The 23,556-nt window shown below is 44.2% G+C and overlaps 2 protein-coding genes across 2 annotated transcripts in view; one reads left to right on the top strand and one right to left on the bottom strand.

The window, feature by feature from the left end:
* Positions 1–23,556, bottom strand: part of rpl38 (ribosomal protein L38) — a 364,540-nt gene that overhangs the window by 312,475 nt on the left and 28,509 nt on the right. The window lies entirely within an intron of this gene.
* Positions 514–23,556, top strand: part of LOC132897866 (protein sidekick-2-like) — a 127,360-nt gene continuing 104,317 nt past the window's right edge. Inside the window, exon 1 of the mRNA XM_060939112.1 lies at positions 514–669. Coding sequence (XP_060795095.1) covers positions 590–669 — 80 coding nt within the window. The 5' untranslated portion in view covers positions 514–589. The remainder of the gene's footprint in view (positions 670–23,556) is intronic.

The raw sequence follows: 23,556 nt of genomic DNA, 5'->3' as shown, positions 1-23,556 counted from the left end.
ATTGTGATTGGTGGAGATGTTGTACTCAGGCAAAAATGTACGCGCGAGGTAGCAGGTGAATTATATCCAGACATTTCCAGTATGTGGAATAAAATATGGAGACAGATGCAGTGCTGGGAGAGAGGCTATAAAATATTAAACACGTACCTGAACTCCAGTGAAATCAATCTAACACTGGATTAGAACCTAGACAAGTGCACATGCTGTGGTCTGTGGTGTAATGTCTGATTTTATCCTGACCATGCATGAGGTCAGTGAGCAACAGTGTCTTTCTGCTCTTCCACATTCTGACCTCTGAGGTCTGACCTGTGAAAAATTCTAAAGCCCTGTTGTGTGCTCTCGCACACTCACGCTCAGGTCACTCCAGCTCCATGATGAGTGGGCGAGCAGACAAAGGACTGACATTTTATTTCAAATTCTAAAAAAATCATCTTCAAGAATATTATATTTATAATAATAGATGATGTTTCAGTTCTTTTCTCTGTCTCTCTGTGTCTGTTTCTGTGTAGATGATGTTCCGCCGTACTTTAAGACTGAACCGGTACGTTCTCAGCTCCACCTGGAGGGGAACCGGTTGGTTCTGACCTGTATGGCAGAGGGGAGCTGGCCGCTCGAATTCAAATGGATTCACAACACCACTGAGCTCACACCATTTTCCCTGGAGTACAGGTAGTGTGTGTGTGTGTGTGTGTGTGTGTGTGTGTTGTTTCCTCTCATGTCACATATGTTTATCATCGTAAGTCACAGTGTCGTACCCAATGATAGATGCTAAAATCAAGATTCAGAGGTTTTATTTGACACTGAAACAGGGGACAATGCATCGTGAAATGCCGAGTACTTGAGTGGGCTGGTCAGCAAGCTATATATGCAAATGAGATATTTGCTAATGAGCCGTATGCTAATGATCTTGAAAGTGTGTCTTTGAGAGAGTCAGAAAGTGATGGATGGCATTTAAAACCATGTCCTCCCTTCTACCATCCTGATAATCGATAACTCTGTGTGTGTGTTAGAGTGAAAGAGAGAGAGAGAGAGAGAGAGAGATGCCTGAAAGAGACTTTTGTAAATGAGTCATATCAATCCTTGTCTGCCTCCCGTTTGTCCCTGAACACCAGCCAAGACATCACACCTGTCCTCCAACGGTGCTATTTGTTGACATCACACCCTCTTCAGCACCATGTGATGGCATCCCACACTCACAACCTCTCTTCCAGAATCTCTAGTACATCTTACAGAAGGTCATTAGTGTGTTAGAGACCCAAACGGAGAGAGACAGATGTAGACAATGGGGAGTTAGAGACAGAGAATGATAAATACTGGATGTGAATGAAAGTTAAAGTGAGCCAGATGACTCCCAGTCCTGCTGTGACAGAGAGGAGGAGTGAGACAGAGTCAGATGAAAAAAGACACAGGGCAAAAAAGGCACAGAGAGTGAGACAGCGAGTGAAAGAGAGAGAAAGAGATTGAAGATTAAGTAAGTCTGACAGTGAGACAGAAAGAGTGTTAGAATATTAGAGAGAGAGAGAGAGAAGGGTCTAAGACACAGAGTGGGACAGACTGAGGTACAGAAAGCGAGACAGGGAGTAAGTCAGAGTGAACAGTGTATGAGACCGATAGAAAGTGAGACAGCGTGGTTGTGGCGTCAGTGTGTAAGCAGTGGTTCTTGTCTCTCAGAGACACACAGTTTTACTATTCAGGACCAACAGATGATTTGAACCTGAGGGAGTGAAAGCTGTGAGTCAGTGACAGATCTGTTTTCTGTTGAGTTGTTCTGATTTGATTAAGGCAGGAACTCTGCTGTTTATTGCCTTTGTTGACCTTCAGGCAGCATACAGTTGGATGCCACGTGATGCTCTGATGAAGTGCCTCGAAATTCAGCTCAAATGTCCCCAGTGAATCACAGTCCTGTGTGCTCTATATACTTGTACAAAAGCCTGTATTAAAGGGACAACCCGGCTTTTTGATACTCTACTCAGGTATTGGTAAGGTGCCCTGGAATCTCCGTCTACTTTCAGTGTCTAAATGGACTTTGTTGTTAGAGTTGCATATAATGAGGTGGTGAAGGTGCACCCAGAGGCAGGCTTCACAATAAAGCACTGCAACCCAAACGAGGTATCTCCAAGAGAATTTCTCAGGAAAGCACGAGTGACAGAGGAGAATCGGATAACTGAGCTTCTGTATGTGGGTGATCAAGCCATCTTCACTGAATCTGTTGAGGAACTGCAAGACATCTTTCAGATCCATAACGACACTCACACCTGCTTTGGGTTAAAACTCTTTAAAGTTAAAACAGAGACGAGGGCCTTCAGTGTTGATAAAGATGTTGAAAGTCAGGATTATTTGTACTGGTGGCAACAAGATTGAGAACGTACACGGCCTTAAATACAACCCCAATTCCAAAAAAGTTGGGACGCTGTGCAAACTGTAAACAAAAACAGAATGTGAAGATCTGTGAATCACAGAAACCCTATATTTCATTAAAAATAGTACAAAGACAACATATCAAATGTTGAAACTGAGAAATTTTTATTGTTTTTTGAAAAATATATGCTCATTTTGAATTTGATATCAGCAACATGTTTCAAAAAAGTTGGGACAGGGCAACAAAAGACTGAAAAAGTTGTGTAATGCTACAACCCCGATTCCAAAAAAGGTGGGACAGAGTACAAATTGTAAATAAAAACGGAATGCAATAATTTACAAATCTCAGAAACTGATATTGTATTCACAATAGAACATAGACAACATATCAAATGTCGAAAGGGAGACATTTTGAAATTTCATGCCAAATATTGGCTCATTTGAAATTTCATGACAGCAACACATCTCAAAAAAGTTGGGACAGGGGCAATAAGAGGCTGGAAAAGTTAAAGGTACAAAAAAGGAACAGCTGGAGGTCCAAATTGCAACTCATTAGGTCAATTAGCAATAGGTCATTAACATGACTGGGTATAAAAAGAGCATCTTGGAGTGGCAGCGGCTCTCAGATGTAAAGATGGGAAGAGGATCACCAATCCCCCTAATTCTGCGCCGACAAATAGTGGAGCAATATCAGAAAGGAGTTCGACAGTGTAAAATTGCAAAGAGTTTGAACATATCATCATCTACAGTGCATAATATCATCAAAAGATTCAGAGAATCTGGAAGAATCTCTGTGCGTAAGGGTCAAGGCCGGAAAACCATACTGGGTGCCCGTGATCTTCGGGCCCTTAGACGGCACTGCATCACATACAGGCATGCTTCTGTATTGGAAATCACAAAATGGGCTCAGGAATATTTCCAGAGAACATTATCTGTGAACACAATTCACCGTGCCATCCGCCGTTGCCAGCTAAAACTCTATAGTTCAAAGAAGAAGCCGTATCTAAACATGATCCAGAAGCGCAGACGTCTTCTCTGGGCCAAGGCTCATTTAAAATGGACTGTGACAAAGTGGAAAACTGTTCTGTGGTCAGACGAATCAAAATTTGAAGTTCTTTATGGAAATCAGGGACACCGTGTCATTCGGACTAAAGAGGAGAAGGACAACCCAAGTTGTTATCAGCGCTCAGTTCAGAAGCCTGCATCTCTGATGGTATGGGGTTGCATTAGTGCGTGTGGCATGGGCAGCTTACACATCTGGAAAGACACCATCAATGCTGAAAGGTATATCCAGGTTCTAGAGCAACATATGCTCCCATCCAGACGACGTCTCTTTCAGGGAAGACCTTGCATTTTCCAACATGACAATGCCAACCCCTCCTAGAACTGCCACCTTATTGTGGTGGAGGGGTTTGTGTGCTTGAATGATCCTAGGAGCTATGTTGTCGGGGGCATTATGCCCCTGTTAGGGTTTCTCAAGGCAGACAGGTCCTAGGTGACAGGCCAGACCAAGAGCAGTTCACCAAAAACCCCCTATGGAGAAAAAATCCAGGACCGTGACGTCGCCCGGTAGGACGCAGCCGGGGCCCCACCCTGGAGCCAGGCCCGGGGTTGGGGCTCGTATGCGAGCGCTTGGTGGCCGGGCCTTTGCCCATGGGGCCCGGCCAGGCTCAGCCCGAAGAGGTGACGTGGGCCCGACCTCCTGTGGGTTCACCACCCACAGAGGTAGCAGTAGGGGTTTGGTGCAGTGTGGATTGGGTGGCAGTCGAAGGCAGGGGCCTCGACGACCTGATCCCCGGACACAGCGGCTGGCTGTTGGGACATGGAATGTCACTTCGCTGGGGGGGAAAGAGCCTGAGCTTGTGCGGGAGGTTGAGAGGTACCGGCTAGAGATAGTCGGGCTCACCTCCACGCACAGCTTGGGCTCTGGAACCCAGCTCCTCGAGAGAGGCTGGACTTTCCACTTCTCTGGAGTTGCACGTGGTGAGCGGCGGCGGGCTGGTGTGGGCTTGCTTATAGCTCCCCAGCTCAGCCGCCATGTGTTGGAGTTTACCCCAGTGAACGAGAGGGTCGCCTCTCTGCGCCTTCGGATTGGGGAGAGGGCTCTTGCTGTTGTTTGTGCCTACGGGCCAAATAGCAGTATAGAGTATCCGGCCTTCTTGGAGTCCCTGGGAGAGGTACTGAGGGGTGCTCAGACTGGGGACTCCATTGTGCTACTGGGGGACTTCAATGCTCATGTGGGCGACGACAGTGACACCTGGAGGGGTGTGGTTGGGAGGAACGGCCTCCCCGATCTGAACCTGAGTGGTGTTTTGTTATTGGACTTCTGTGCTAGTCACGGTTTGTCCATAGCGAACACCATGTTCGAGCATAGGGGTGTCCATAAGTGCACGTGGCACCAGGACACCTTAGGTCGGAGGTCGATGATCGACTTTGTAGTCATTTCATCTGATCTCCGGCCCTATGTCTTGGACACTCGGGTGAAGAGAGGGGCTGAGGTGTCAACTGATCACCACCTGGTGGTGAGTTGGATCCGCTGGCGGAGGAGGAAGCTGGACAGACCTGGCAGGCCCAAACGTATGGTGAGGGTCTGCTGGGAATGTCTGGCCGAGCACTCTGTTGGGGAGGTCTTTAACTCCCACCTCCGGGAGAGCTTTTCCCAGCTTCCGAGGGAGGCGGGGGACATTGAGTCTGAGTGGACCATGTTCTCTACCTCCATTGTGGACGCAGCTGTTCGGAGCTGTGGCCGCAAGGTCTCCGGTGCCTGTCGTGGCGGCAATCCCCGAACCCGGTGGTGGACACCGGAAGTAAGGGATGCCGTCAAGCTGAAGAAGGAGTGCTATCGGGCCATGTTGACCTCCGAGACTCCTGAGGCAGCCGACGGGTATCGGCAGGCCAGGCGTGCTGCAGCTCGGGCAGTTGCGGAGGCAAAAACTCGGAACTGGGAGGAGTTCGGGGAGGCCATGGAGAAGGACTATCAGTCGGCCTCGAAGAAATTCTGGCAAACCGTCCGGCCCCTCAGAAGGGGGAAACAGTACTCTGCCAACACTGTTTACAGTGCGGGTGGGGAGCTGTTGACCTCGACTGGGGACATTGTCGGGCGGTGGAAGGAATACTTTGAGGATCTCCTCAATCCCACCATCATGTCTTCCACTGAGGAGACTGAGGCTGATGACTCAGAGGTGGACTCGTCCATTACCCAAGCCGAAGTCACTGAGGTGGTTTGCAAGCTCCTCGGTGGCAAGGCACCGGGGGTGGATGAGATCTGCCCTGAGTATCTCAAGTCTCTGGATGTTGTGGGGCTGTCTTGGTTGACACGCCTCTGCAACATCGCGTGGCGGTCGGGGACAGTGCCTCTGGAGTGGCAGACTGGGGTGGTGGTCCCTCTTTTTAAGAAAGGGGACCGGAGAGTGTGCTCCAATTATAGGGGAATCACACTTCTCAGCCTCCCAGGGAAAGTTTACTCCAGGGTACTGGAGAGGAGAATTCGACCAATAGTCGAACCTCGGATCCAGGAGGAACAATGCAGTTTTCGTCCTGGTCGCAGAACACTGGACTAGCTCTATACCCTTCATAGGGTGCTCGAGGGTTCATGGGAGTTTGCCCAACCAGTCCACATGTGCTTTGTGGATCTGGAGAAGGCATTCGACCGTGTCCCTCGTGGTATTCTGTGGGGGGTGCTTTGGGAATATGGGGTTCGGGGCTCTTTGCTAAGGGCTGTCCGGTCCCTGTATGAACGGAGCAGGAGTCTGGTTCGCATTGCCGGCAGTAAGTCAGACCTGTTCCCAGTGCATGTTGGACTCCGGCAGGGCTGCCCTTTGTCACCGGTTCTGTTCATAATTTTTATGGACAGAATTTCTAGGCGCAGCCAGGGGCCGGAAGGAATCCTGTTTGGGAACCACAGGATTTCATCTCTGCTTTTTGTGGATGATGTTGTCCTGTTGGCTTCTTCAAACCAGGACCTTCAGCATGCACTGGGGCGGTTTGCAGTCGAGTGTGAAGCAGCTGGGATGAGAATCAGCACCTCCAAGTCCGAGGCCATGGTTCTCGACTGGAAAAGGGTGGCTTGCCCTCTCCAGGTTGGTGGAGAAGTCCTGCCTCAAGTGGAGGAGTTTAAGTATCTCGGGGTCTTGTTCACGAGTGAGGGAAGGATGGAGCATGAGATCGACAGGCGGATCGGTGCAGCCTCCGCAGTGATGCGGTCGCTTTACCGGTCCGTCGTGGTGAAGAAGGAGCTGAGCCAAAAGGCAAAGCTCTCAATTTACCGGTCGATCTACGTTCCGACTCTCACCTATGGTCATGAGCTTTGGGTAATGACAGAAAGAACAAGATCGCGGATACAAGCGGCTGAAATGAGTTTCCTTCGCAGGGTGGCTGGGCGCTCCCTTAGAGATAGGGTGAGAAGCACAGTCACTTGGGAGGAGCTCGGAGTAGAGCCGCTGCTCCTCCACATCGAGAGGAATCAGCTGAGGTGGCTCGGGCATCTTTTTCGGATGCCTCCTGGACGCCTCCCTGGGGAGGTGTTCCAGGCATGTCCCCCCGGGAGGAGGCCCCGGGGAAGACCCAGGACACGCTGGAGGGACTATGTCTCTCGGCTGGCCTGGGAACGCCTCGGTGTTCTTCCCGAGGAGCTGGCTGAGGTGTCTGGGGAAAGGGAAGTTTGGGCTTCCATGCTTAGACTGCTGCCTCCGCGAACCGGTCCCGGATAAGCGGAAGAAGACGAGACGAGACAATGCCAAACCACATACTGCATCAATTACAGCATCATGGCTGTGTAGAAGAAGGGTCCGGGTACTGAACTGGCCAGCCTGCAGTCCAGATCTTTCACCCATAGAAAACATTTGGCGCATCATAAAACGGAAGATACGACAAAAAAAGACCTAAGACAGTTGAGCAACTAGAATCCTACATTAGAGAAGAATGGGTTAACATTCCTATCCCTAAACTTGAGCAACTTGTCTCCTCAGTCCCCAGACGTTTACAGACTGTTGTAAAGAGAAAAGGGGATGTCTCACAGTGGGAAACATGGCCTTGTCCCAACTTTTTTGAGATGTGTTGTTGTCATGAAATTTAAAATCGCCTAATTTTTCTCTTTAAATGATACATTTTTTCAGTTTAAACATTTGATATGTCATCTATGTTCTATTCTGAATAAAATATGGAATTTTGAAACTTCCACATCATTGCATTCCGTTTTTATTTACAATTTGTACTTTGTCCCAACTTTTTTGGAATCGGGGTTGTAAAAAAATAGCAAAAAAAACCCTCATTTGGTTAATTGGCAACAGGTCAGTAACATGACTGGGTATAAAAAGAGCTCACAGAGAGGCTGAGCCTCTCAGAAGTAAAGATGGGGAGGGGTTCACCACTCTGTGAAAGACTGCGTGGGCAAACACTGCAACAATTTAAGAATAACGTTCCTCAATGTAAAATTGCAAAGAATTTGGGAATCACATCATCTATGGTCCATAATATCATTAAAATATTCAGAGAATCTGGAGAAATCTCTGTATGCAAGAGACAAGGCTGAAAACTGATATTGGATGCCTGTGATCTTCAGGCCCTCAGGAGACACTGCATTAAAAGCAGACACGTGTCTGTAGTGGAAATCACTGTATGGGCTCAGGAACACTTCAGAAAACCATCGTTTGTGAAAAAAAAAAGTCTATTACTGCATCCACAAATGCAAGTTAAAACCATATATGTGACCCCTCACCAAATCCAGGGACACATGTCGGCCGAAACGAATCCGAGATAATCGCAAAAGAAGCATTTTTTTTTCGAAATTTGTGATTTTTGTTTTTTTCCATCATGTGCAAGTTGAGATCTTGAAGAATGCAATCAGTATTTCAGATAATAGATTGTTTTGTTGGAAAAGCATACATTTTTTGTTGCAAATTGTCTCGTTTTTGTCAGGACTGTAGCCTGCTGGGGGGTGTGGGTAAATTACCATATGGGCCATTCACATGATGATTTAAGTCTTTTGGGGTTTTTTTCCGCGAATCAGCTGTATGATGCGAGTTGAGCGCATGGCTACTTAACTGCATACAGGCGTGTGATTTCACTATGGAATGAGGAAGCTAAACAGAGCGCAGAGGAGCTGAAACACCGCGAAGCAAACAGACGCACGGTATTTACATCGGAGATCACCATTTCTAGCAAAAAAAAAAAACGCAACCTCGTTTTCCAGATTGAATGGAATACTTGAATGATCGGATGATACACGGACCGTTCTAGGATTACATTCCATCGGAGGCATTGGTGTGTGCAAGGCGCCGTTTCTCTTTCTGATGGGGTGAGTTTATTAATCTAAGGCTGTGTGGTTATTTTTGCATGTAACGGAGAGTGTTGTGGTTTGGTTAAGCCTCGGTCACAACCGGACGTACGATTTTTTGGCCATGTGATTTTTGGCATTTCCCAAATCGCTGCGTTTTTTTTTTTTGTTCACGGAGAAAGACGCGCGTTGCCCGTAAGTTTGTCTTGCAACCTGAAAAAAACGTAAGCGCCCGTAGAGTTTGTTTGACATGACAAAGAACCTCTGCGGCCGGTCTGCGGCTCGAAAATCAGCACATCACACGCGCACTCTCGTGCTTTTCACACGCGCACTCTCGTGCGTTTCATGCACGCTCTCCGTGTGTTTCTTGCGTTTTTTGCGTGTAGACCGGCTGTAGGAGCGCGTACTGTACGGCCGGTTGTGACCGAGGCTTTACATGAAACTAGTGTTGTGTTAGTTGTGTCATCATCGTGCTATCTTTCTTTCTTACGGTGTGAGTAATTTTTCAACCACAAAACGTTAAAGTATACTTTAGGACTTATTTTTGTACTTCATAATTGTGTTGGGCATACTTTGCATGGAAGGAAAATTGACGTGGTGATCTTTGTTTACATGAAAGTAGTATCGTGCTAGCTCGTAGGGGGTAGGGCTTTCCTTAATGTCATGCAAATGAGCACCATTATGTGCCCGCCCTGCACCCAGAGTAGCTGAGATGGAAAACTTTGAGGGCGATTTTCTCCCTTTTCTGTTTTAAGAGGTATACACTTTCAAAAGGCCACACATTCTTCAAATATTGTCAGATCTCCACATGGAAGGCATCATTGGAAAGCTTAGAAACTGTACTTTCTGAATCTGTCAATAACTCAAAATGCCCCCGGGCCGACATGTGTCCCTGGATTCTGTGATCTGACACATATAAATAATATGCAGAAACCCCGCCCCCTTCTCTGGGCTGAGCTCTTTTACGATGGACTGAGGCGAAGTAGAAAACTGTCCCAAGGTCTGACGAATCAAAAGTAGAAATTCTTTTTTGAAATCATGGACACCACGTCCTCCAGGCTACAGAGGAGAGGGACCATTCGGCTTGTTATCAGTGCACAGTTCAAAAGCATTCAGCATCTGTGATGGTATGAGGGGGCATTAGTGCACATAACAAGGGGAGCTTGTACATCTGGGAAGGCATCATTAATGCTGAATGATATAAACACGTTTCAGAGCAAGATGCTGCCATCCAGACAAAATCTTTTTCAGGGAAGGCCTTCCTTTTTTCAGCAAGACGATGCCAGACCGCTTTATGCACACATTAAAACTGTATGGCTCCGTATTAAGAGTCCAGGTGCTAAACTGGCCTGCCTGCAGTCAGACCTGTCTTTCATTTAAAACATTTGGCACATTATGAAATGCAAAATATGATAAAGGAGACCCCGAACTGCTGAGGAACTGAAATTGTATATCGGGCAAGAATGGGACAACATTTCTCTTTCAAAACTCCAGCAATTGGTCTCCTCAGTTCCCAAACGTTTACAGAGTGTCGTTAAAAGTAGACGTGCTGCAACACAGTGGTGAACACGCCCCGTCCCAACTTTCTGAAACATGTTGCTGACATCAAATTCAAAATGAGCATATATTTTTCAAAAAGCAATAAAATTTCTCAGTGTCAACATTTGATATGTTGTCTTTGTACTATTTTCAATGAAGTGTAGGGTTTCCATGATTTGCAAATGATCACATTCTGAGTTTTTTTTATACTTTTTATTTAGTTTTTCAATTTAAGAAGAAAAAGAAAAAAAAACAAGAAAAACAAGTTGACAACAAGCTGTCAAGAAAATAAATTAAAAAAAACAACAACAACATGGGGGCTCCTCGATCGATAAATCTATATTAAATGTCCAGTGTCTTTACTAGTTAATGTGACGCGCCCTCAATTGTTTTGATAAAAGCAGTCCATTTCTCCCATTTCCTATGAAAAGTTGCTCCTCTAGATCTGAGAGAGAAAGTCATCTTTTCCATTAAACACATTTCCTCTACCTTGTCCATCCATTGCTTAATGCTTGGAGACTCAGCTTTATACCAGCATTTTGTTATAGCTTTTTTACAAGCCATCAGCAGTATTTTACATAGATACCAGTCTCTTTTAATAATCACATTTTCATTAAAGACACAAAAATAGAGGATCTTCACATTGTTAGGAATTGTGTATCCCAAGATTTTTCCCATTGTAACACATATATTACCCCAGAAAGTTTGAATTTTTGGGCATAGCCAAAATATATGGGAGTGGTCTGCGCTCATGTTTCCGCACTGCCTCCAGCACTGTTCTTGTGATTGAGAGAATTTGCTCTTTATAAAGGGTGTAATGAAAAAACGAATCAAATTTTTCCAGCCAGATATTCTCCACTTCCTTGAACTTGTAGATGAATGCTGTGCACACCACATAAAGCGCCACTTCTCTTCTGATATTTCTGTTTAATTCTTTCTCCCATTTTGCTTTAATGTATCCTGTGTTGATCCCATTTTGTTTCTGAAGACCTTGATAAATTTTTGAAATTATTTTTCTATTCCTCTTTTTATAGGCTTCAGTCAGAATATCTATCACTGTATTGCCCTCTTTGGACAATGTTGGTCTGATTCTTTTATCATAATAATCTCTTATTTGCAGGTATCGGAAAAAGTCTTTGTTTTCTAGTCCAAATTCTTTTTGTAACTCTCCAAAACTTTTAAAGAGCCCTCTGTGGACTAATGTGCATATAGCTGTAATGCCCCTGTCCCACCATCGTCTGAATTCAGCATCTCTGATTCCTGGTTCGAATCTGGGATCTAGAGCAGGCCAAATTAATAATTTGATGTCACCCTCTATATTGTATTCTTTTACCATCTTGTTCCAGATAACCAGTGTTTGTCTGATAGTTTCATTCTTGCTTTGCTGAGCCAATTTATTTCCTACCTCCCCTAATATTGACTGAATCCGACAACTTTCCATCTTGGCCTCTATGTCTTTCCACCTAGCCTGATATAGAGGGCAGCATGTACAGACCAGGAACCTTACTTGAGCTGCGTAAAAATATTGCTTCAGATTAGGCAAGGACAGTCCCCCCTCCTCTTTTGGTAATTGAAGTGTCTTATACTTGACCCTCGGTCTCTTTCCGGCCCAGATAAATCTAGATACAAGTTTGCCCCAGTATCTGAATTGTGTTTCTGGAATCAACTGTGGGATGGATTGGAAAAGGTACAACAGTCTCGGTACCACATTCATTTTTATTACCTCAATTCTTGTCTCAAAGTCCATGTTAAAGGCTGACCACCGCCCGATATCAGTCTTGACATTATTGTTAATGTTATTATAATTTATTTCAAATGTTTTCATGTGGTCTTTTGCCAATACCACACCCAGGTATTTAATAACTTTGGAATTCCATTTGATTTTGTATTTTTCTCTAATTTCTCAACCTGGAGAATAATTCTGTGTAAGAATTTGTGTTTTTGCTATGTTTAATTTATAGCCTGAGTATTTGCCATAGTCTTCTAATATCGACATAAGATTAGGAAACGTCCTATCCGGGTCTTGGAGGGCCACAATAACATCAGCGAAGAGCCCTATCCGATGCTCTCGCTTTCCTATATGGATTCCTTCTAAGTTGTCGTTTTGCCTTATCATTTGTGCCAGCGGTTCAATAAATATAGCAAACAAGGTAGGGCTTAAACAGCATCCTTGGCGAGTTCCTCTCTGTAAAATAAATCTGTCAGTTAGGTGTCCATTAATTTTTATCCTTGCTGTTGGTTCATTGTAGAGGCCTTGGATACGTTGTATTATCTGTTTATGAATCCCTAGTTTTCCCAAAACCTGATACAGAAACCTCCAATTGACGCAGTCAAAGGCCTTTTCTGCATCAAGGCTCACTAGTACTGCTCTCAGGCCCTGTTTTTGAATCTGATCTATTATGTGGAGGATACGTCTAATGTTATCCTGAGTCTGCCTACCTGTAATAAAACCTGACTGATCCTCGTCTATCAAGTCGGACATAAAATTTTCAAATCTTTTGGAAATTATTGAAGTAAAAATCTTATAATCCACATTTAGAATTGAAATAGGTCTATAGGATTCACAAAGTTCTTTATTTTTGCCTTGCTTTGGAATAACTGAAATTATGGCCTCTCTCCAAGAGGGGGGCAGTTTGCCCTCGGTCAGAGTCAGATTGAAAGAACTCAGAAGTAGTGGGGTTAATTCCTCCCTAAATGTTCTATACCACTCGCCAGGGAATCCATCACTACCTGGTGTTTTGTTTGGTTTTAATCTGCTAATTGCGGCATCTAGTTCTTTTTTTGTGATGCTGGAAATTAATTTTCTATTTTGCTCTTCTCCAGTAGCAGGTAAGTCCAAAGAGTCAAGGAAATCTTTCATTTCACACTCTCCCTTTGCTGTGGGTTGGGTGTATAAGTTTTCATAGTAATCTTTAAAAACCCTTTCTATTTCTTCAGGTTCGAATAGTAGTTTTTTCGTTATGGGGTCTCTAATCTTGTGTATTGTGTGAGAAGCTTGCTGGACTTTAAGTCTTCTTGCTAAATATTTAGTTGCTTTAGAGCCAGATTCGTAATAGGTCTGTTTAATGAATCTTAGTTTTTTCTCAACCTCTTGACTTAAATTGTCATCTATCTGCCGTCTCGCGTTGATTATTTGTTGTAAAACTGGTTTATCTTTATTATTTTTATGTTGCTGTTCCAGCGATATTAATCGATTAACCAACTTCTTATAGTCTTCCTCTCTAGCCTTTTTTTGGTAAGCTGCCCTCGCTATAAACCTCCCTCTCGTTACAGCTTTAACCGGGTCCCATAGTATGGTAGAATCCACTGGGCTGTTCAAATTGTCCTCCACGCAGTGTTTAATTTCTTTCTTCACCTCCTCCTGTGTTTTTTGGTTATTCAGCATACCCACATTTAATCTCCATAATGTATTTTTATTTCTCCTAGATAGTTGGATATTGAGGTCGATAATACTGTGATCGGACAAGTCAGTTACCCCTATTTTACATTCCTGTACTCTGTCTGTCTATTGTATTCATACAAAAATAGTCAATTCTGGAGTACATTGAGTGCGGGGCAGAGTAATGTGTGTAATCCCTCTCTAATGGATGCCATTCTCTCCAGACATCGAACATCCCCAATTCAGCTAGAGAGGTGTTGACAAGTTTTGATAAATGAGTCTTAGATCTCTTGTTATTTGTTGTGTCCAGTTTAGCATTCAAAATCATGTTGAAATCCCCCGCACATATTAGAATTCCATCATTTTCCTGGGTTATAATCTCAAACAATAATTTCAAAAACTTTTGATCAGAGTTAGGTGGCACGTAGACATTGACCAAAGTAACTAGATTATTATCCAGTTTCCCTTTTACATAGCTCCCCTCTTTGTCGTTTATTTCTTTGATGACTTCAAAATTGACAGAGTTGGAAATTAATGTGGCGACTCCTCTCTTTGGACCTTTCTTAAATGAGCTAAAAAAACCATTTTTAAATCCAAATTTCCTCAATTTTTCGTGTTCTTGTTGAGTTAGATGCGTTTCTTGTAAGTATATCACCTGGATTTTTTCTTTCCGCAGTTTTGCCATTACTTTTCCTCTTTTAATTGTATTGTTTAAGCCATTCACATTTAAGGACACTATTCTCATGATGTTACATTGCATCACTTATAAAAATAAAGACAAAGGAAAACATTGGTAGCCCCACTAACAATGCCAAAACGTTGGCATGAAACAAACAGAGCAAATATAACAGATGGACTTCCAAACAATTGAGGAGCTCTCCCTCCTCACACAGTCTGATCCCGTTGGTGGATCTAGGGAAAACCCTCTTAAGTAAAGAGGGGCCTAACTTAGTAATGACCGGTCCTACAGTGAGGGTTATAGTCATTCTAAATGAGTCCAACGTTAGAATTTGAAAGAAAAACTTAAGTAACCCAGGCCTCCAATAGTCACTTTTCTTTTAGCATATGAATAGCAGGGTAACCATTATTTTGACAACTAAAAACACAGGCTATCAGAACATTCCTACCGGTTATTGCTTCATTGTATAATCGCTTATCTTAGTCAAAGAATCTTCGGAACTCTTGCAGCTTTTCCTTGGCTCGTGCAGCTGCTGTTGTGTGGCTCTTCCGGGGGGATCCCTCATTGGGCTGCCACTCCATTGCTGTGCGGAGCCGTGACTCCAGCCCGGCCGCCGCGGTCGTTGGTGTCGGAGTCTTCTCTGCGAGTCCGCGTCTCACTAGCTCCTCCTTCACCTCCTCCGCGCTGTTGTAGGTTCGGGGTCCCGTTTCCCAGTGGATCCTCATTCTGGTGAATCGTGTTTGGAACCGGATGCCCTTCTCCTTCAAGATTCTTTTAGCAGCGTTGTACTCCTTTCTCTTTTGCACAACCTGTGTCGCGTAGTCGTGGTCGAATGACAGGACTTTGTTTCCCAGCTGTATTTTCTTTTTCCATGCCTCTCTCAGAACTCTCTCTTTGGTAGAGAATTCCAGAAAGTTCACAATAATGGGTCTCGGCTGGGCTCCGTCCGCAGGTTTCTGTGCAAGCGATCAATGCGCTCTTTGAATTTTAAAATCTTCCGGCAGGTGGAGCTCACGTCCGAGCAGATCTTGAACAAACTTGACCGCGGACTCGCCCTCTTCCCCCTCATTTACTCCGTATATATGGAGATTATTTCTCCTCGATCTGGATTCCAAATCGGTTAACTTATCCTGAAGAGCTTTTTGTTCTCTCAGTGAGATGAGAAGAGCATTGTTAGCCTCCTGTGCCCAATGTTCCAGCTTTTCAATCCGCGACTCAGCCTCATTAATTCTGCCGCTCTGTAGCTGCTGTTCAGTGGCAACTTTAGCGAGTTGTCGGTTTATATCCTGTCTGAAATCATCCAAGTCTTTTTTCACATCGCTCCTCAACGTTTCACCAAATGAGCAAAGGGCATCTTTTATTTCTGTTTTTAAATCCCTTATCTCCTTGCTGATAACTTCTAGCTCCGAGCCCATTTCTGCCTCGCTTCCAGCGAGGTGTGTTGTTTCATGGCCGCCGTCATCTTCCATTACATGTTTAGCTAGCGGATCCTCCATTTCTTCTGTCGTCGGGTTTTTAGCCTGAGCAAGTCGAGTTTTCCTACCCATCACAACTTACCCCGTCACATTACAGTTGGTATGATTTCAAGCTGTGATTATTCGAGTTATCGGGGTTTTATTTTAACACTTAACTATCAGAGCTCTGATGCCACGCAGCCTACCACGCCATGTCCAAACCGGAAGTCAATCACATTCTGTTTTTATTTACAGTTTATGCAGCGTCCCGACTTTTTTGGAATTGGGGTTGTATCTTGGTTACACTATTAAGAAGTCCAGTGATGAAGCTCACTTTTTCAGTTTGAGAATCGGTTCCATATTTCAGAAATGGAATGAACTTAAAACACACCCTCACTGACCACTGCATCCATCTACTGAATAGCATGCAGTTTCTTCCAGCCTGTGTTCATTCCCGTCGACGATACAGCGTACAGGTGTTGCAGTTGTCTGGCAGTAATATTCACAATATCGAAGTAGTTTGGCATGGTTTCCTATGTAAAATGGTAAAGGGAGGTTACAAGAGGAAGAATGCCCCTGATAAGTACAAACATGACGATCCTCAAAGTGCTCTTGTTGAGGGGGAACTGGATTGGAGCTACGGGATTTCAAATGCTGATCTATGCAATATAACCAAGACCCTACCTATAAATCGATTTTGTTTTGAACAACAGCAAACAATGCATGGCACACATTTGATGGATGGATAATAACGAACTGCAGGAACAGCTTCTTTTTGACACGAAATCATCAAAGTGGACTAAGTTTGAGAATCTGTTGGGGTTAGATGCCCAGCAGATAAGACGGACAATGATGTCAAAAGCAGACTTCAAGCAATTGTTGGACAATGTAGAAACCAAGAGGAGAACTTGATGATGATGATGATAATGATGATGATGATGACGATGACTTTTTGAAAGTGCACTGAAAAGTGCGGACTGAGTAAATGCAAGCTCAGAGCTCAGCTAAAAATTCCGCCTGTCTCCAGAGTTTTCCTTTGTACCCTCAATACCAGGTTCTACAGTTAACCGTCAGTGACTTTAATCACTAAGGAAACCAACAACAACTTTAGTCACTATGGGAACGTCCAGTAACTTTAGTCACTATGATAAACTCCAATAACTTGAGTCATGACTGTAACCATAAGCTACTTTAGTTTCTAAGGTAACCTTCAGTCACTATGGTTACCATCAGCATCATGACTCACTATGGTTACCATCAGCATCATGACTCACTATGGTTACCATCAGCATCATGACTCACTATGGTTACCATCAGCATCATGACTCACTATGGTTATCAACTTGACTTATGTAGGGAAGCCATGGCCTAATGGTTAGAGAAGCAGCTTTGGGACCAAAAGGTCACTTGTTCAATTCCCTGGACCAGCAGGAATGGCTGAAGTGCCCTTGATCAAGGCACCTAACCCCCAACTGGGTACGTTGTACGTCACTCTGGATAAGACCGTCTGCTAAATACCTGAAATATAACCATCAATAACTTTAGCCATTATGAAACTCAGCCAGTGTAGACTCTGTGGTTTGAACTCTCTAGGACTCTGGAGGTCAGCGGGTTCTGACTTGGACTTAGATGGTACTGAACAACCTAGTGAAGGAACATGGAGAACCACCTCTGGCTGTGTGTGTGTGTGTGTGTGTTATTTCTGTAACTCGTCTGAAATTGTGTCTGCTTTATTATTTGCTGAGAGAGAAATCACAGTAACCTCGTTTAACCAGACACACGTCACCATGGAAACACCATCAGACACATCTCCACCTGTTACCTGTCTGAGTCATGGAGTTCAACATTCATCTCTCTCTCTCTCTCTCTCTCTCTCTCTGTGAGTCTCTCTGTCTATGAGTGGAGGATTAATTAGGAAAGGTCTGACATGGCCCTCTGTTCCTGGATCGATTATCAAGCTCTCTCTCTCTCTCTCTCTCTCTCCACACCCCCCCTTAAAGGTTAATAATATCCATTAGAGAGAGAGAGAGAGAGAGAGAGAGAGAGAACACTGTAGATAAGGCAGATGGGGATGGAGATAGAAGGAGGAAGAGAAAATAGAGATTTTCTCTCTCTCTCTCTCTCTCTCTCTCTCTCTCTCTGTTTGTCTCACTCTTATTTTACATGTTCTGCTCCCCAACAGCATGTGTGCGTCTCAGCAGACGCTCCTAATTACCCCTAATTACTCCATTAATGTTAATAGACTTAATGCTCGACCCAATTTAGCATGTTAGCGTGACCTGCTAACCTCAGTGCTAATAAACTCTGATACATCATTATGGCACATTAATATTAACCACATAAATCTCATGTTTTCTCATAGAACAGCTGTCAGAACTTTCTCTTCTTTTGTTTTCTTCTTGTTCCTCTTTGTTTGATGTCAGACTGGGACTAAGAGGATCAGGGAACTGGAGCTAAGAACCAGGCAGACAAGGGAACTTAAACAAGGAACCAGAAGTACAGTTAGGTCCATAAATATGTGGACAGAGGCAGCATTTTTCTAATTTTGGTTCTGTACATTACCACAATGAATTGTGAACAAAACAATTCAGATGCAGTTGAAGTTCAGACTTTCAGCTTTAATTCAGTGGGTTGAACAAAATGATTCCATAAAAATGTGAGGAACTAAAGCATTTTTAAACACAATCCCTTCATTTCAGGGGCTCAAAAGTCTCATCTCATCTCATTATCTGTAGCCGCTTTATCCTGTTCTACAGGGTCGCAGGCGAGCTGGATCCTATCCCAGCTGACTACGGGCGAAAGGCGGGGTTCACCCTGGACAAGTCGCCAGGTCATCACAGGGCTGACACATAGACACAGACAACCATTCACACTCACACTCACACCTACGCTCAATTTAGAGTCACCAGTTAACCTAACCTGCATGTCTTTGGACTGTGGGGGAAACCGGAGCACCCGGAGGAAACCCACGCGGACACGGGGAGAACATGCAAACTCCACACAGAAAGGCCCTCGCCGGCCACGGGGCTCGAACCCGGACCTTCTTGCTGTGAGGCGACAGCGCTAACCACTACACCACCGTGCCGCTCTGGGCTCAAAAGTAATTGGACAAATTAAATAATTGTAAATAAAATGTTCATTTCTAATACTTGGTTGAAAACCCTTTGTTGGCAATGACTGCCTGAAGTCTTGAACTCATGGACATCACCAGACGCTGTGTTTCCTCCTTTTTAATGCTCTGCCAGGCCTTTACTGCAGCGGTTTTCAGTTGCTGTTTGTTTGTGGGCCTTTCTGTCTGAAGTTTAGTCTTTAACAAGTGAAATTGCTGCTCAATTGGGTTGAGATCAGGTGACTGACTTGGCCATTCAAGAATATTCCACTTCTTTGCTTTAATAAACTCCTGGGTTGCTTTGGCTTTATGTTTTGGGTCATTGTCCATCTGTATTATGAAACGCCGACCAATCAGTTTGGCTGGATTTGAGCACACAGTAGGTCTCTGAATACCTCAGAATTCATCCGGCTGCTTCTGTCCTGTCTCACATCATCAATAAACACTAGTGACCCAGTGCCACTGGCAGCCATGCATGCCCAAGCCATCACACTGCCTCCGCCGTGTTTTACAGATGTGGTATGCTTTGGATCATGAGCTGTACCACGCCTTCACCATACTTTTTTCTTTCCATCATTCTGGTAGAGGTTGATCTTGGTTTCATCTGTCCAAAGAATGTTCTTCCAGAACTGTGCTGGCTTTTTTAGATGTTTTTTAGCAAAGTCCAATCTAGCCTTTTTATTCTTGAGGCTTATGAGTGGCTTGCACCGTGCAGTGAACCCTCTGTATTTACTTTCATGCAGTCTTCTCTTTATGGTAGATTTGGATATTGATACGCCTACCTCCTGGAGAGTGTTGTTCACTTGGTTGGCTGTTGTGAAGGGGTTTCTCTTCACCATGGAAATTATTCTGCGATCATCCACCACTGTTGTCTTCTGTGGGCGTCCAGGTCTTTTTGCATTGATGAGTTCACCAGTGCTTTCTTTCTTTCTCAGGATGTACCAAACTGTAGATTTTGCCACTCCTAATATTGTAGCAATTTCTCAGATGGGTTTTTTCTGTTTTCGCAGCTTAAGGATGGCTTGTTTCACCTGCATGGAGAGCTCCTTTGACCGCATGTTTTCTTCACAGCAAAATCTTCCAAATGCAAGCACCACACCTCAAATCAACTCCAGGCCTTTTATCTGCTTAATTGAGAATGACATAACGAAGGAATTGCCCACACCTGTCCATGAAATAGCCTTTGAGTCAATTGTCCAATTACTTTTGGTCCCTTTAAAAACAGGGTGGCACATGTTAAGGAGCTGAAACTCCTAAACCCTTCATCCAATTTTAATGTGGATACCCTCAAATGAAAGCTGAAAGTCTGGACTTTATGTCCATGTCCATTATATAACTTGAATATGTTTCAGTAAACAGGTAAAAAAAGAAAATTTGTGTCAGTGTCCAAATATATATGGACCTAACTGTAATTGGTTACTTTAGCAAAGTACGAGGATGATTCTAATTTGGGAAGACAAGGAAACTACACCTATGAAAGAGGAAGTGTGAACTATAGCTAAGCGCTAGGATGAAAATGGCACATTACGTTACATTACATTACATTACATGGCATTTAGCTGATGCGCTAATCCAGAGCGATGTCCAGCGAGTGCAAAAGTCCATAAACTTGAAGGACAGAGGAAGTGCAGCATTAGGGAACTAAAGCTATGGACAAGAAGAATGAGAGGACGAGATACTAGAGGGATTATGGAATTAAGGCCATGAACTATGAGGGCTAGGGAACTACATCGAAGTGAATCGTCATGGCTTAGTCAGGTTAATTTACATGATGTGGCACCCACTAATGGGAATGGGTTACAACTGTTATTTTTAATTTTTATTTTTTTAAGTAATTACTTTGTAAACCTAAATGTAGGGAAACTTTACATTCACATGCGGCTAAAACAAACTGATGTTCACTTGCAACAACTGGCTAAAGGAATGTAATGTTTACTAATCCTCTATCTGTGAGTCTCTCAGTCTGTCCCTCTGAGTCTGTCCTCTTAGTCTGTCCCTCTGTTCCTCTGTCTGTTCCTCTCAGTCTGTCCCTCTGAGTCTGTCCTCTCAGTCTGTCCCTCTGTCCTCTCAGTCTGTTCCTCTCAGTCTGTTCCTCTCAGTCTGTCCCTCTGAGTCTGTCCTCTCAGTCTGTCCCTCTGTCCTCTCAGTCTGTTCCTCTCAGTCTGTCACTCTGTCCTCTTAGTCTGTTTCTCTCAGTCTGTCCCTCTCAGTCTGTCCCTCTGTCCTCTCAGTCTGTTCCTCTCAGTCTGTCACTCTGTCCTCTTAGTCTGTTCCTCTCAGTCTGTCCTCTCAGTCTGTCCCTCTGTCCTCTCAGTCTGTTCCTCTCAGTCTGTCCCTCTCAGTCTGTCCCTCTGTCCTCTCAGTCTGTTCCTCTCAGTCTGTCCCTCTCAGTCTGTCCCTCTGTCCTCTCAGTCTGTTCCTCTCAGTCTGTCACTCTGTCCTCTTAGTCTGTTCCTCTCAGTCTGTCCCTCTGTCCTCTCAGTATGTCCTCTCAGTCTGTTTCTCTGTCCTTTTAGTGTGTCCTTTCAGTCTGTCCCTCTGTCCTCTTAGTCTGTCCCTCTGTCCTCTCAGTCTGTCCCTCTGTCCTCTCAGTCTGTCCCTCTGTTCCTCTCAGTCTGTTCCTCTCAGTCTGTCCCTCTGTTCCTCTCAGTCTGTTCCTCTCAGTCTGTCCTTCTGTTCTCTCAATATGTCCTCTCAGTCTGTTCCTCTGTCCTCTTAGTGTGTCCTTTCAGTCTGTCCCTCTGTCATCTTAGTCTGTCCTCTCAGTCTGTCCCTCTGTCCTCTTAGTCTGTCCTCTCAGTCTGTCCCTCTGTCCTCTTAGTCTGTCCTCTCAGTCTGTTTCTCTGTTCTCTCAGTCTGTGCCCCTCAGTCTCTGCCTCTGTCCTCTCAGTCTGTCCCATTGTCTTCTCAGTCTGTCCTCTCAGTCTGTCCCTCTGTCCTCTCAATTTGTCCTTGCAGTCTGTCCCTCTGTTCTGTCAGTCTGTCCCTCACTCTATTGATCTAATTCTGAGGCTGCATGCTTTTTAAAGCAACTCAAACGATCAAAACACAAACTGTCTCTTTCTCGAATTTTCAGTAGTCTACAGTGTAGGCTGCACAGAGAGAGAGAGAGGAGAGAGAGAGAGAGAGAGAGAGAGAGAGATGGTTTTATATTGTTGATATTATACCTCTCAGACAGTGACCTTGTTGAATAGCCTAAGCAGCCTTCTCTCTCTCTCTCTCTCTCTCTCTCTCTCTCTCTCTCTCAGTTCAGTCCAGCTGTATTGGCATGAATGTTATAAATCGCACTGTTTTTTATTTTTTAGGAAAATTAAACTAAAAGCTATACAAACAATACACACATCTGCATTCATGTATCACCATATTACAAACATAATAAGCACAAATATGTTCAGCTCACTGCCTTTTACAGCAAATCCCCACTCCAACACTCGCACCCCTGCCAAACTACACCGGTATCGAACCACAGTTTCACCACTTCCTTGAATACTAACTGGTTCGTTTCTTGTTTTGCCACATGTTCACCAGCCTAAACCCAAACAATCAGTTCTTTAACTAACTTTCCACTAGAACCACAGCACCAACTGGTTCATCCTCAACTAACTGCCTGTTTTCTTAAACACGTCCACCAGCAAGGACAGCGTGATTATAAACACTTCACTTCTCTAACTGTGTCCTATAGAGTCACAAAGTACAACTGTGTAACCAGGAAATTCATTATAGTTTAACAGGAAGTCTGCTTTGTTGAAGTTATAAACTGTTTACTGATGGAGACTTGAGTGTAAAACTGTTCATGACGACTGCAGTCCTAAGCCATCTTCAGTTTCTGCGTGGTACCATCCACAATAATCACATGCTGCTCTTTAGGCTGTCCATGTGGACCATCCTCAGCAGCACTGAGTGATTTTAAAGTGATGAGAACTCTAACAAGAAGTAGGGCATCAAGATGGATCAGGCAGGTCCTAAGAGAAGAAGGGGTGACTGGTATCTCAGGAGTAGCATGTGTCATGAGAGAGAGAGAGAGAGAGAGAGAGAAGCTGTTACATACAGTATGTCCAATGTCACCTAATGGTTATGAACAGTGTACATTGTGCACTGAGTACAAGCAGGGACTCCAGCAAGACTAACTATGACATCAAAACTAAAAGGGAAGAGCCAGAAGGTAACACAGGCATGAGGGACCCCAGGACATAAAGCAGCAGCCACTACACCGTCAACAAACCTGAATGAGCGAGTGGGGACTGACAGCATCCATACAATCCATACATCCCAGTTTACCAAAACACTGTCTGAGGCTGCTCCAGATCCTTTACCTCATGAACACTATTAACAAAAAGCTTGACTAAACAGATGTTTTCAGCCGAGACTTAAACACCGAGACTGTGTCTGAGTCCCGAACACTACTTGGAAGGCTGTTCCATAACTGTGGGGCTTTGTAAGAAAAGGCTCCGCCCTGATGTAGCCTTCACTATACGAGGTACCAACAGATAACCTGCACCTTTTGATCTAAGTAGGAGATGTTGATCATAAAAGACCAGAAGGTCACTCAGGTCCTGGGACTTAGAGTTGATTTTTAATTATATAAATAAATTGAATTGAATTATGAGTAGCACAGAGATAAAGATATAGAATTAAAGTGACTGATTTGTCTGAGTATTTTATCCAGCATGTCAGCGTCAAAGAGAGCATCCGACAGTGCTGAGATTTAAACTTGCATTTTAATTTGACCCAGAACAACCATAAGCACCACTCTCAAGATTTTAG

This window comes from Neoarius graeffei, chromosome 14 (assembly GCF_027579695.1).
Source record: "Neoarius graeffei isolate fNeoGra1 chromosome 14, fNeoGra1.pri, whole genome shotgun sequence".
NCBI lineage: Eukaryota > Metazoa > Chordata > Actinopteri > Siluriformes > Ariidae > Neoarius > Neoarius graeffei.
The sequence above is the reverse complement of the archived record's forward strand: the minus strand, read 5'-3'. Positions and strand labels throughout refer to the sequence as shown.